The sequence below is a fragment of the Phaethon aethereus genome, assembly GCF_964289735.1.
Source record: "Phaethon aethereus genome assembly, chromosome: 26".
Lineage (NCBI taxonomy): Eukaryota > Metazoa > Chordata > Aves > Phaethontiformes > Phaethontidae > Phaethon > Phaethon aethereus.
In genome coordinates, this window is record NC_138602.1 from 5,338,782 (window position 1) to 5,352,631 (window position 13,850).

The following is a 13,850-nucleotide window of genomic DNA, read 5'->3' on the forward strand; positions in this document are numbered from 1 at the left end:
CTGGCTCTTCCTCAGGTGATCTCGGACAGAGCCAGCAGTTCAAAATCCAGAAGCTTGGTAGACACACCATTGGAGCTCGGTAGGACCACCTGAACACTCGCAGCCCCACAGACAACTGATTGCTCTTCTGGAGAAATGCTCCTTTGGGCTAAGTGGCACCTTTTATTTGTAAACCTGTCTTTGCTCTGTAAACCCGTCTTTGCTTTGTAAACCCATGTAATGACCTGTATTATGTGTAACTGCTAACCCTGCAAACCACAGGAAAACTGATACACTGAACTCATTCCCAAAGCTATTCTCTGTCTGAACGAACACAACACTATCCACACCCACCACTAGTGTAACAGACAACAAGAGCTCTCCCAGCTCCTACCAGATCAGAGTTGATTACTGAGACACTTCCTAGAGAAGTAACCTGACACCGCATGAAGAGGATCAGCCTGCAAAAGGAATCTATTTGCCCGATAACTCAAGCTGACTGCTACAGTCAGTAGAGAGAGGGATATGAGCACCTACAAAATACTGACAGGCCAGCAGACACAGCTGCTTGACTCCAGAGCAGTAAGATTTCAAATACTGAGCATTCATCCAGGAGTCACGTTTTCCTCAGCATCTTCCCATGCAGTTAACAGCACCCAGTGCAGCATCATTTAGCTTGCAGCTCCACCTTTCCCCAAAAACGTATGTGAAGAAAACAGGTTTGGTCCCCTTTCCCCTGCCCCAGCTATGGAAGTGGTTGTACTGTTAATTAATAGTTGCTATAAGCACTTATAAAAAAATAAAACTTGAGCACTGGTGATTCCTCTGGACTGGCACCCCCTTGGTCAGTCTGTGCAGTTGGTGCCACTGGTCCCAAATCATCTGGAAAAAAGAAGACACCCAACCATCAGAGTGAGCATGTACAACATGACAGATCACTACCGGCCTCAAAACAGCTGGGGGAGCTGAGAGGCCAGACAGCGAGCTACACTGAGGTAACATTCCTCCTCAGCTTAAACACCCTCCAGAGAAATCAAACTCGCATGATCCATGAGATGAAAGCACATTGCTGCGAAAGCAAGAAAGTATGCTCCAGTGGGGCCATGCGTTTTAGCTGCAATGTGACTTGGAAGCAATTCCTAAACTGAAAAAAACAGGAGTTTTTGTTTTCGTGTCTAATGGAGGGAGGCTTGGACTGGACATGAGGGCTGTGTCTCCCTCCTGCTAAACACAAGACACAAAGTGGGGCTCCAAACAAACCAGGGTATGTCCCTTTCTGCAGTTGGTCAGAAAACGAAGAAAGGCAAGATAAAGCCTGCATGCCAACACAGAGAGACCACACCCAGAAGTTTAATTTATGCAGATCTGGTTATAGGATCTGTGCCAAAGCTCCCGCATCTTTAGAAAAGGAGTCCCTCGACCCCTCATAAGGAAAAGAGAAACACTGAAAATACTCGCTTACCGCCGCACATTTCTTGTCTCAAACACAGTGTCCTCGTCGCTGTCGAATGAGGCCATCTCTATGTTCTCATCGTAATTCGACAGCAGGCCGTATTTCTTTCGCTGAGGTTTCTTCAATCTGAAATTCGTTTTGCACTGATTTCTGGGTCCCTCTGACCTAGGGCTAAGGGACACGGAGAGCACAGAGTGAGCACGCCGTCACACGCCAGCTTTGCCTTTACGAGTCAAAGGGCAAAACGAGCAGGACCAGGAGATGTTTTATCACTGCTAATTACCTAAGGTCATTAACACCGGCATGAATTTACACACACGCTGACAGAGGGATGCACAGGGAAGCACAGTTCCGGCCTGGCACAGGGAGGGAGGGGCCAGGGCAAACGCGGCACAACCCCCGGGCCCGGGGGACGACCGGGGCAAGCAGAGGCCGGGCCCGAGGGGCGACCGGGGCAAGCAGAGGCCGGGCCCGGGCCGGGGCTGGGGGGGGGGGGGCCAGGCCGCCCGCACTCACCGGAACGCCCGCAGCAGGAAATAGAGCGCGGCCAGCGCCGAGAGAGCGCTCAGCACGTACACCGCCCGCTTCAGCACCGGCAGCCCCGACCCCGGCGGTCGCCGCGATCCCGGCGACGGGTCCGGCCGCGTCCCGTTACCCGCGGCCGCCTGCGGCACCTCCGTGCCGTTGAGGGGGCTCGGGGTGGCCGGAGGAGCGGGGGAGGAGGCCTGGCCGACGTGGAGGAGGAGGAAGAGGAGGCAGAGGGGCTCCGGCCGCAGCATGGCCGGGCCGGGCGGCGTGGAGCGGCGAGCAGCGCCTCGGCGGGGCGGGCGCCGAAAGGCGGCGGGACGGTGCCGCGCGGCGCAGGCACCGGCCGGGCCCGGCGGAGCCGCACGCCGCGTTCCGGGGCAGCGCCGTTCCGGGCCGGCCCAGGGCGTGCAGCCCCAGCCCGGCCTCGACCCGCGGCCGCTCCACCTCGCATGGCGGCGGTTCACCCCTCGCAATGCGAGTCCTCCACGGTCGCCGTTCCCCCTCACAGCTGCCAGAAGCCTCTCAGGGCCGCCGCTCCCCCCTCACAGGAAGACTCCCCCCGCCTCAGGGCCGCCATTTTGCCCTCAGGGTCGTCATTCCCCTGCCACGATGGCAATTTTCCCTCCAGAGGTGAACACTGCTTGCAACGGGAGCATTTTGAGCATTTCTAATCACCGCCTTTTTTCTCCACAGGAGCTCTGGACTGACCCGGGCGGTCTGTCAGCGCAGCTCTGCTGCCCCACGCAAGCTTTCCTCTCGTGGAAGGGCCCGAGCTCCCCGGACACGCAGGCCTTGTGAAGAAAAGGGCGTTTTGGCTGCAAATGGTCACCCCCAGCAGGTATCACATCATGCCCACAGCACTCCAGCACCTTCCCAAAGATGCAACCAGGTTTTCAACCCAGCCCCTGCAGGTAGCTCTTCCCTCAGCCACAACTCATTAATGCACTGCTGTAATTAGCAATGCCAAAACAACAGCACCTCAAACTAGGCCTCTATTTTTTTGCACCTATTAATTATTTCTGCTTGTGTTTAAGCACCTAGGCATCCTATTTAGAAAGGTCTTTCAAATAATGCTTTGCAAGTATTTAGCATTTGAATGTTTACACATCACCCGACTGCATTTTGATCAGCAAAGGTTTCTCACACTCTCATGCCCCACTATTTAACATCATCCTTCATTAACATGCAAAAGCCTCACTGGTGAATTGCTAGATACAGCCCCCAAAAGCACATCAGCCAATTTCTTTTTTTAAACCCCATTCACTTGGATAATTTGGAAAAGGTTAAAAAAAAAAAAAGGAGGTTTCGGGAAGTAAGCTTGACAATCGTTCCCATTCTTGCATGCGCACATGCCCCAGGCCTCTTCGGACCCTCATCACTGCACCGGGAAATTGCGATGGGGCTCGGCTGCAGGCCCTCACAGCAAGCCCTCACGAGCCAGTACCCTGCTTGCTACCATACTGAACTCCTTTGTGCCTGGGACTCCCCAGCAAGAGAAAACATTCCTTAGTAAGAGCACAAGTTTTTAAAGTTGGCTTTACCCATTAATTTAGCTCATTTATACCAGCTAAATAGCCTCCATCACACCTCTCTGCGCTGGAGAGCTGATTCAAGCAACAACAGAACACAAGCACAGGAGCAGTGGCTACGCCTCAGTAGGCTGGCAAACCACCACAGCCTTCTGTAATAGCCAGGCTTTACAGCATGGACTAGAGGACACAATTCTGCCCTTCAAGCACACTGCAGCAGTAATTGTTACTGGGCACAATACCCACGTAGGTTCTTCAAAGGCACTTAGGCTACATGAGCAGGTTTTATTGCATAATACCGTGCACTCAGAAGACTGTCCTTCAAGTGGGGCATAGCATAACCAAAACCTAGAGAAATACCAGTAAAAAAAAAAGTGTGTTCTTTTAACACAAAGATGGCAGGCAGGACAGTAGCAGAGACCATCAGAAACCCTCTTACTGCCTTCAAGTATCATATTCCAGTCTCCTGCCCTATTCTTTCCAAAGCTGCCAAAAATACACTCCCAGCTGTCAAGCCCCTCTACTAGCTAAATCCTCCTTGTTATTGAGCTGCCACACTTTCAGGATTTAACTGAGAACAAGACCTCATTTTTCATGAGCATCAGGCACATGCATCAACTCATTTTGAGCCAAATGAGCGTGGTTACAGTGGGTCTCTCAGGAAGGCAGTGCTCATTTTAGAGCCCCGTGCCAGCCATCACTCAGACCAGCGGCATAGTGGAAATAATCTTAGTTGCTTCTGCTCTACAGTGTAGCATTGCAAGACATGGGCATAACATATCAAAGATGACAACCTGAAGGGCAGACGTTTAAGGACGTATTTATGATTGATACGTATTTATGTATCAGAGAACATCCACCACTACTTAAGAGAGTTCTTATAATCTAAGACAGGCAAGAGAAGGACCAGTTGAAGGAATTCAGCAACCAGCACTCATCTGACTTCATTACAAGCCAGGGACTAGGTACCAAGTGAATAAAAATCAGCAACAAATACTCTGCACATACAGAATTGGAAGAAAAGGGCAGTTTGTGTGGCTCATTTAACTTTTCAATCGTTCATTTTGAAAACAGGACTTAAAACTGGGCAGAACATGCCAATCCAACAGAGTTGGGGTCAAAATTTTGATCTCTATAGCATACTCCAACTAACACAAAAGCCTGAAAACTCCCCCAGTAACTTTAGTTTACTAGAGAGCAAGTAAAGGTTAACAGGCCAGAGAAAAGGCTTTCATCAATAGCAGAGCATGAATTTCCTGCAAGGAGAATTCCCTTGCTCTGTGCCTTACCTGCCCTTCTACAGAGCGTGTAAAACCCCATCCATAGTGTCCAGCACCACACTGCACAGATGGTGCAAGCCCCACAGGTCAGGGGCAAGAGCCCCAAGTTGTTTAGAGGCAAGGTAGGACAACCAAAATTACAGCAGTTAACAAAGCAGCCATCAAGAACCGTAATTTAACAACTCAACCCACTAACTCCTGCACAGAATAGTCTCTGCAGAGAATACAATAGACATTGCACGTAAAAGGCAGCATCTGCTAATTAGGGAAGATGGCACCAAGTCTTTTATTAGCCGTTCTATCCCAGAGACAAAGGAATCAATACAAAATTGCAGTCTCTGCAACTGGTGGCTTATTCACCTTTCATCTAGGGCTGAATTTTCTATTCACGCATACCAGCAGGATTTGTTCTGACTAGGCAGCTCCTCTTCAGGCACAGGCAATGTTGTAGTTTTTAAAAAATTACCAGCCATTAGGACTGTGCTTTCCTATTAACTCATCCAGGCAGCTCATTCTTTGCCCTGTATCTGTACAGGGCACCTTCCTGGCATTAATCAGATAGGTGAAACCAGTTTCTATCCTACTCATACTATCTTACTGGCCTTTTTGAAGTCTGAATGCTTCCATCATCCAGCTGAAGCTTCTAATTGCAGTACTCAAAACATTGCAGAGCTCAGTACTGCTTCAACATTTGTCTTGGTCCACTTCTCATCTCCAAGCACCTAACAGTTTCCACCTGATGAAGTTGCTGTACTAGAAAATTCCAGGCCATAAAAAAAAGACCAGAGTTAATTTGCGAATATCCAAACTGTTACTTCTCAGACTTCTTTTAACTTAAAGAGATCCTAAGACCCAAACTTTGCTTCAAAGGTTGCTTCTGAGTTACAAATAACCACTTCATTGAGATGGGAAACCTGGGGCAACTTTATCTTGAGCCAAGTACTTAAACACACAGAAATCATCAGTTGCAGGACAGGTGAATCTCATGTCCCACCTAAAAACAGCAGTGTGTAAAACTTTGGGAATGTGCAGCCACCTCCGAGTAGCAGAAACATCACACCTCAGTTTTCATCAGAATTTAATTACTCTGATGTATATGGAAGTCATTCATTACCCAAGCTCAAAAAAGCTTTAGCATTTAAGTGCAAATTAAGACTTTTGTATTTGTTACCATTTCAACTGGGAGAAGCAGCTTCTGTTCTGCACAAATACTGACTCCTTGTTTATGTAATTGCTCATCTGACAGTTCCCTTCAGATGTAGCTGCTTCACTGCTAAGTTCAGCAGATGCACAAACTTAATGTAATTAGGCCACTTACATTACCAACAATGCAATGAAATTTGTTCCTTGAACTTGCCCTTAAGACAACTTCCCCTCTCTTGTCTACCTCCCCAGCCAGGACACCGTTGGTTTATTTTGTACTTTTAACTGGGCTATACACCAGATAACCAGATTTCTATTGTTTGCCTTGGCCACAATCTTATATATTCTTATGTGTCCCCACAGAAGTACTACAGAGATTAGGGTTTTTTTCCACATTCCAATATTTTATTCTAGCTTAATTGACTTATTTCCTCATTTAATTGACCTGTATAAAACCCAGTAACAACACTGCCCAAAGCTCTTCATCTTCACCACTCCAGTCAGCAGCTGTCCTTGGTCTTCTCTGCTGCATTTCATTGCTGAAATAAAATTAAGACAGTGAATTTAGGGGCAGAGAACACCTATGGAGACTTTCACCTAGAAACTACTGAAGTCAGGCTATCACTTACATCATAGTTCTGTGTAACAGTACCAGAGCCAAACCTCTTGGCTCAGGAAAAGCTACAGGGTGAGGGGCAGACTGAACAGAGACGCTACCTGGTTGGCAAACTCATGTCTTGGTCCTGCCTCCTTGGAACGAACACTCTCCTTCCTCAGGACCCCCACTCAGCTTCCGTGGCGAGCGTCCATCTTCTCTTCAGCCTGCCAAAGCAAAGATGCATTAACAAAAATATCAAACAGAGACTTTACATTGCCACCCACCTCCCCCAACACAAGTCACATCATATACGAGGGTTTCACAAGCCATTCGCTGAACCCATCACATCACAGAAGCACAGTCTGGGAAAACTGTTCCGGGGCTGGCTGATGCCTTTGATATGCCAGCCAATGTATCATTTGATCCCTAAGCAGAGAGTTAACCACTTTGACATGGCTGCTTAGGAAGTGTGGGCTATGGGAAAAAGTTAATGGCAACAAGTAGGATGGCAAAGAAAGCTACAATTAAAGTGAGCAACTTAATGAAGTCTAGGAAGATTCTCAATAGATGAACACATATCAAGTCAGGGAATTCGTTTCCCATCTTGCTTCCATACCTACTAGCAAGACATGACTGCATGCCCAACTCTGATCTGTGGAACTGAAGTTGTGCCACAAGCCAAAGGTTGCATACGGCATGGGTTAAAATTTTTCCATCAGTTGACCAAAATTGTCAAAGGAATATTTCACAGGTACATTAGACTTTCAAATGAGCTCTCAACAAGAGGAAGGATGCGGACATGAGCAAAAGGAGTTACCTCGAATTACAGGACTATTTCCACATATGAACTAGCCAAGAGAGCAGCTTTCGTCTCAGAGGTTTCTGTTGGAGGCACAACACTTCTTTTCTCCAAGGACACTGCAGTTTCCATATGCTAGCAAAGAATTCTTAGAACTTGTAAGGCAATGACAAAGCTAGCTAATTACGGCAATTTACCTACCATTGAACACCCTTGTCAAGCTAGTAACTAGTCCAGTTACTAAAGGACTGATTCTTCACTACCGCTTTTCAATGTAGGCTATTTCAGTATTTTAAGGAAACATCAATTATCCTACCTAACACTAGCGTTCCCTTGACTTCTGACTTAGACTTCGAGTACTAGAACATCCTGAGGTATATACTTTCAGTCCTCTGCCTCTAGACAAGTCTGATTATTCTTATGTGAAAAGTATGTTGACGAATTCACATGTCAAGACCGAGTAAGATTAAATTCTAGCAACTGGTCAATAAATCTGGCTTGCTCTTACACTATCACTAGTCCTCTCCTCTGGCATCCTCTATTACTTAGACTGTTCTTCATCTTCAAGGATTGTGTTGTGCAATGAAATGTAAATGTCAGGAGCAGAGTTCATTTCAGACGGTCTTTTAATAGGCTTCGTAAAGCCAAAGAAAACTGTATACAAGAATCCTTTACCACTTCAAATACAATATCAATGGAATATGCATATTTCTTCCAGTAAAAAAGGACAATATAAATAAACATTTTCAAGAACCTCTTTTATGGTAAGTTTGCAAGTCTATTTCTGGGTAATTTACATCATTACAACAGTAAAAATACCGTTATGCAGGTTGAACATACAAGCAAGTTTCTCTTTAGATATATCAAGGTGGTTTGCCTTCCAATTTGTACCCAGGCTGCATTCCTACCTTGCTACACTAAAGGAATGTTACAAAAGACGAAGGTAATGCACTTAAAAAAAAGTCCACAGCTTGTTCAGCTTCCAGTGAACATTGAATTAAAGGTCCTTTCTATCTCAAAAGAAACTGAATTGGGGCCCCAACTTCACAACTTTAAAAAAAGACACCTTGGCTCATCATGAAGGATAAAATAAAATCTGAAGTGCTTTCAAAAAAGATTAAAAACACTTGAAAGCAGAGCTTTCTTAAAGAAAAGTCTAATTAGACCATCTTATATCAGAAGCTGTCAGGCTGTGTTTGACAAGATTAGAACTGATAATACTACAAAAGTGAAAATACAAGTAGATGTACTACACAATAACGATTTCAGCGAAGCTCCAAAAATCTTTATAAATACAGCCATTGGAAGGACGATCTTGAGTCAGGAAGGATTTTTACTCGTTGTGTGTAGCTGAGGACAAGAAGCAGGCACAATTGTAAAGGCACTGAAGCATAGACAAGTTCCAGCATTTTACTCCCTTGCATTATTTCAGAAGCTAGTGCTAGTTCGCTACATCGTAAGAGAACTCCCCCACCCTTGATTAAAGTTTGTTAGGGCATCCGAGTTTTGTCTTAGTCTCAAGCTCGAGGAACGTATTTTAAAAACTTGCTTTGCCTTAGATCCAAGCAACTCCTACACATGCATTACAAATTAGAAATTTAAACGGCACAACCACGTCCAAAGCCTGGCAGATTGGTTCTTACGGGCAAGAACAGAAATAGTGGTACAGTCCAACTGAGCCTTACAGTATTCCAGACTCAAGTACAGGGTCAGAAGGTTTAGAGAGTTCCTACAGCATACGTACTCATCATTCCCATTTGAACCAAGACTTACCGTAACTGTCATAGCTGTCTCTGTAGGATCCTCCTGAAGACCTGTCACCATAGCCACCTTGACTCCTGCTGTTAAAAACATTCACATGCTTTACATTTGCTCAACTGTTTCTGGAGCCTACTGACATTTACATCAAACAGGCAATGGGCTTAAACAGCTTTGCAACAAGGCACTAGCAGTTGCAATCACTTTACCTGCTATTATAGTAGTCTCTGGAGCCATTATATCCTCCACTTCTGGAATCAAATCTGCTTCCGCCATAGCCTCTGTCTCCACCTCCTTGAACAGACACCAGGGGTTTTTTTTAAGCATTCTGACAAATGCCATTACCACTTCAGACACTGCGAGCCATTCGTGCACACTCACCTCTAGAGAAGCCACGGCCCCGACCTCTGCCACCACGGAAAAAGCCTCTGCCCCCAGAAGACCCTCCTCTGTATCCACGAGATCTGTTCTCTGATGATTTTCCAGCCTGATCAACTCTGATCTGACGTCCGTCTACAGACTAACAAACAAACAAACAGCTTGATATTTAAGCATTTAAATAGCAAAGCACATACACAATGAGTTACGCATTTTCATTGTCAGCTAAGCAGTACCAGAATTTACCAGCTCTTACAAAGGTTTTATTCAATGTCACAGCTAAGCCAACTACGCAAGTAAAGGATGCTCAAACAGTGTAAAGAGACATTCCTATAAAGTGTCACTATTTTTCAGTCATACAGGCTAAATCATGAAGCCTTTGCAATTTATACTCTTTATTATTTATATCATTTCATTGTTTTGAGACACTACCATTTATCTGTTTTTCTACATGGCATTAAACAAAAAACACATCTTTCAAACTTCTCTCACTACATTTTAAGGAAATCAAGAAAGCTGTTCCAAAGCCTCCTTACCTTCCCATTCATGGCCATCATTGCATCTTTAGCATCATCTATGTTTTCAAAAGTAACAAAGCCAAAACCTCTGGATCTCTGAGTCTCTCTGTCTTTCACCACCACAACTATAAAGGGGGGGGGGAAAAAAGCATCAGCACCTGTGCCATCTAACACATTTATGAAAGTTATCACAGCTTGGTACTGTAATCTTACCTTCAGAAATCTGTCCGTATTTAGAGAAGACTTGTTCCAATGACTGCTCATTGGTGTCAAAACTCAGCCCACCGACAAAGAGCTTCCCCTCATCTGATGCCATCCTGACCTGCAAAGTCAATATATCCGAAGTCAAGATATCGAAAAAAAATTCCCACAACGTCTGAAAGATTAGATTGGTTATAACACCACCAACAATCCCACATTCCTGCACGACGCCTACGCTCAAACTCAGGCGAAGCGGTGCTTTGTCTGGCAGGGGAACATTCTATAGGCTGGCTCTGGACCAAGCGCCTTCCCTCGGGAAGCGGAGCCGCAGCCGGGGATCAAGGCCCCGGCCGCACACCCGGCCAGGCACAGGCGGGGTCTGCAGGCCGTCTCACGGCCGCTCAGCCCCGACACGCTCCCTGCGCAGGCCTCGCAGCCTGCGGGGAGCTGCGGCCCCGCCGGCTCGAGCGCCCGCGGCCCCCACGCTGCCCCGGGCCGACGGCCTCGCTCCTCCGGGAAGGGACCAGCGCGCAGGCGCGCCCCGCGTCCCCGACCCCCGCCGGGGCGCGAGACCCCCGCCCCTCCCTCCCGGTCCGCCCACTTGGCGCAGGCGCAGTCCGACGCCCCTCCTCCCACCCGCCGCCATTTTGCACCGTCGAGGCTCGTCGCCATTTTGTTTCTGAGGCCGCGTTTCACCTCTCCGCGGCCTTTTCCCCCCCACGACAGCTAGCCGGGGCGGCTCCGGCGGGCTCCCCGCAGCCGCGGAAGACACCCGTGCTGCGGGATGGGCGTCCTGTTACGCACTCTCCCACACAGCAAGCCCTCCGGCTCCCAACACGCATTTCCTGTAGCTCTGGCACTCTGAGCCTCCCCGGCCTAGCCCGGCCGCAGCCCGCCCACCGCGGCGGGCACCTTACCAGTGCCCTGGAGGTGCAAGGATCCACACAGCACTTCAAAGCTTCAGCGCGATGTACGCCGAGGCTGGCGGGGCGGTGGCTTATAAACGCCCGCGCTGCGTCCCGCCCATCTTATGAATACGCAGATTAACCCCCACTGCAAGGCGGGGCGACTGGCGTCACCAAAGCGCTGCCGCCGCTACAACACCTGATTGGGCTGGATGTTGTTAATATTCATGAGCCCGGCCGGGGGCCGCGGGGAGGAGGGAGCGAAAACAAAACCGCTGCCTTCGCTCACGTGGGGGCGGGGCGCGGAGGACGGCTCTGATTGGTTGGGAGCGCGGAGACCGTTGGCCGGGAGCGCCCCTGTGAGAAGAATGGAAGTGGAGTCAGCTGATTGGCCGGGGGCCGCCGCCGCCCCGCCCTCCCTGGCGGCCGGCACGCCGAAGGGGCGTGGCCGCGCTGCCCCAGTTTCGCGCCCTTCTCGGCAATGCGGCGGCTGCTGCAGACAAAGGGGCCGCCCGAGGGGGCCGCCGCCATCTTGGGCGGCGAGCGCTACCCCCGGCCGGCCCCGTCCTCCCGCCGTGTGCCGTCTGCGCCGGGCAGGCCCGCCCTGCCGCCTCCTCTGTCCGCTCCTCTGAAGGAGATAGTGGGGAGCGGTCTGTCCTGCAGGCCAGAGGCCCTGCGCCCTGCAGAGGCCCTGCCTGTTGCCATCTCTCTCTAGGCCTCAGCACTCACGCTCGCTACCGGAGCGTGGCTCCGTGGCATGGTGGTAGGTTCCCCTCGTCCCTGGCAGGCCCGGGGTCAGGTCTTCGTCACCCCCGGGCACCTGCGGCCTTCCCACGCCCCAGCAAGGCTGGCCACAGAGCTTTCCAGGGAGGCCGCCCTCCCTTCCCTGCCGCACAGGGGTAGGCAGCAATTCCACCTTCCCTGTCTCCTGTGGCAGCACAAGGTGAATAATCCCTACTGCCAGGCAGCTGCCTCCTTTGAAGTGTCGTGCTGGTGTCTCCACACCTGCTTGGGAGAGCATGGCATAATGAACGTAAAAAGCAGCCCCATCACTGTTTCCGAAACATGAATGGTTTTGTTTAAAAAACAGTAACAAAATGACTTTGCTGAGCCCCTATTCCACTGAAATGTTTAAAAGCCCCCCCTGGGGTTTTTCTGAGGTAAGAATATCTTCACCATTAAAAACTTATTTATTGAAAGGGGAAACTCTTTGACTATAAACACGTGTTTCTGCAACGGACTACATTGGCTTAAAAAGCCCTAAAAGTAAGATTTTCCAGTTTTTCTTACAAAAACTACCATCACATCTAGAAAATGCAGAACAGTATTTTAAAACGTCTGAGAGGAAGAGATGCACAGGAGGAAAACAGCAGCGTGCAGGCAAGAGCTGGAAAGAAAGAGTGGAAGAAAAAGAGGTGAGGACAGGTCTCTGGAGGTCGCCTCATCTGTCTCCCTGCCTGGAGGCAGGACCGGGCCACATCAGCTCTGCCTCGAAGAGGAGGTTACGCTGCGAAAAGACTCCTTTTTTGTAATTGTTTTTTGTAATTTCCTTTGCAGTTTGCAGCAGGAGTGTGTGCACACACCTGCACGTGCGCACACACCCCGACCTCCCGCCGTCCCCTCACCTCTCTGGTGCTCCAAGCGTTCCTGGTCAGAGCGGGGTTGCACAGAATAGTAACACCGGAGTTAGTTAAATCAGGGCTGTTTGTTCACAGATAATGGGATTGATTTCCTAACTAAGCGCTAAAACGGAGTAAAAAGAAACCACCGTGAAACCGAAGAAGTCTTCTGCCCACTATTGTTCTGTAAAAGCAGCGAGTACCCATTCTCTGCCTCCAAGAGTGAGGAAATTGAGGTTTTCCTCTCCGATTTGTTACTATACCTTTTGGGATCTACAGGAAAAGGGTTGTTTTGTACACAAGCGTGTATAGTAATTGTGAAATACAGAGGAATCTCAGTATTGCACTCTGCCCGAATCTCGGCTGCTGTACACACAAAAATAGGTGTTTCGTTACTCCTCAGCGCGGCTCTCACAACAGCACGCCGTCTGCGGGTGTTGTGTTATGCTGCTACGGCATCGGCGGTTTTGCCAAGCGTGCAGGGCCGGCAGGGACAGCACGCTGCAGCCTCGCGCTGCTGGCTGCTGCCAAAGTGCTGGGGAGCACGTAAGAAACCCAATATCGATGAGGTACCAATCTAATATTATTATTTTCTTACCACGAAAAAAACGTACTAACTTTCCAGTCTTGAGAGCAAATTAACAACATTGAATAATGATAATATAAATTTTATATATATAATTAAGTGCATCTGATACATTTGCAGTACAAGGAAAAGGATCAACATTCCGAAAATGTTAGAGCAATAGTTAAAAACAGAATGAAACTCTGAATAGTAGGATAAAGTAGTGCAATATTTTATGCAAATTAAAAAACTGTTTCCTGATTTGAAGAGGGTATTTTAATTTTAAACTCTGGGTCTGACTTATTGAATAAGCCTGGGCTGCTTTTCAATTCTACCTAATGTTGCGTGGGGCTGCGTGGTCCATCAGCACGCCGGTCGCGGCCCGGAGGAGCGAGGACGTCATCTTGCTGCTAAAGACTGCAGATCAGTTTTTGCCCTTCAAGAGGGAAGAAGGGAGCCCAGCCCTGAGCTCGCGGCGTGGCGTTTTGATTAAATTAGAGACGCATTAACGTGAGCACTTCTGGTCCGTGATGAGGGCGGATAAAGTGACCTTGACGCATGGAGACATTTTCCGAGCGGCACGGGCGACAGCAAGGA

The 13,850-nt window shown here is 48.6% G+C and overlaps 2 protein-coding genes across 2 annotated transcripts; both read right to left on the reverse strand.

Annotated features, from left to right (window-relative positions):
• Positions 1-1,437: 1,437 nt before the first annotated feature.
• Positions 1,438-2,211, reverse strand: FAM174C (family with sequence similarity 174 member C; the record flags this gene model as incomplete). Its single annotated transcript, XM_082011045.1, has 2 exons — positions 1,438-1,603; positions 1,949-2,211. The coding sequence occupies 2 exons, from the start codon at positions 2,209-2,211 to the stop codon at positions 1,438-1,440; spliced, it is 429 nt and encodes a 142-aa protein (XP_081867171.1).
• A 6,845-nt stretch (positions 2,212-9,056) lies between these two features.
• CIRBP (cold inducible RNA binding protein) lies at positions 9,057-10,279 on the reverse strand (the record flags this gene model as incomplete). The annotated part of the gene is made up of 5 exons (XM_082010999.1): positions 9,057-9,150; positions 9,277-9,361; positions 9,449-9,587; positions 9,982-10,088; positions 10,177-10,279. 5 exons carry the CDS (start codon positions 10,277-10,279, stop codon positions 9,057-9,059), a joined length of 528 nt encoding a protein of 175 aa, XP_081867125.1.
• Positions 10,280-13,850: the final 3,571 nt, after the last annotated feature.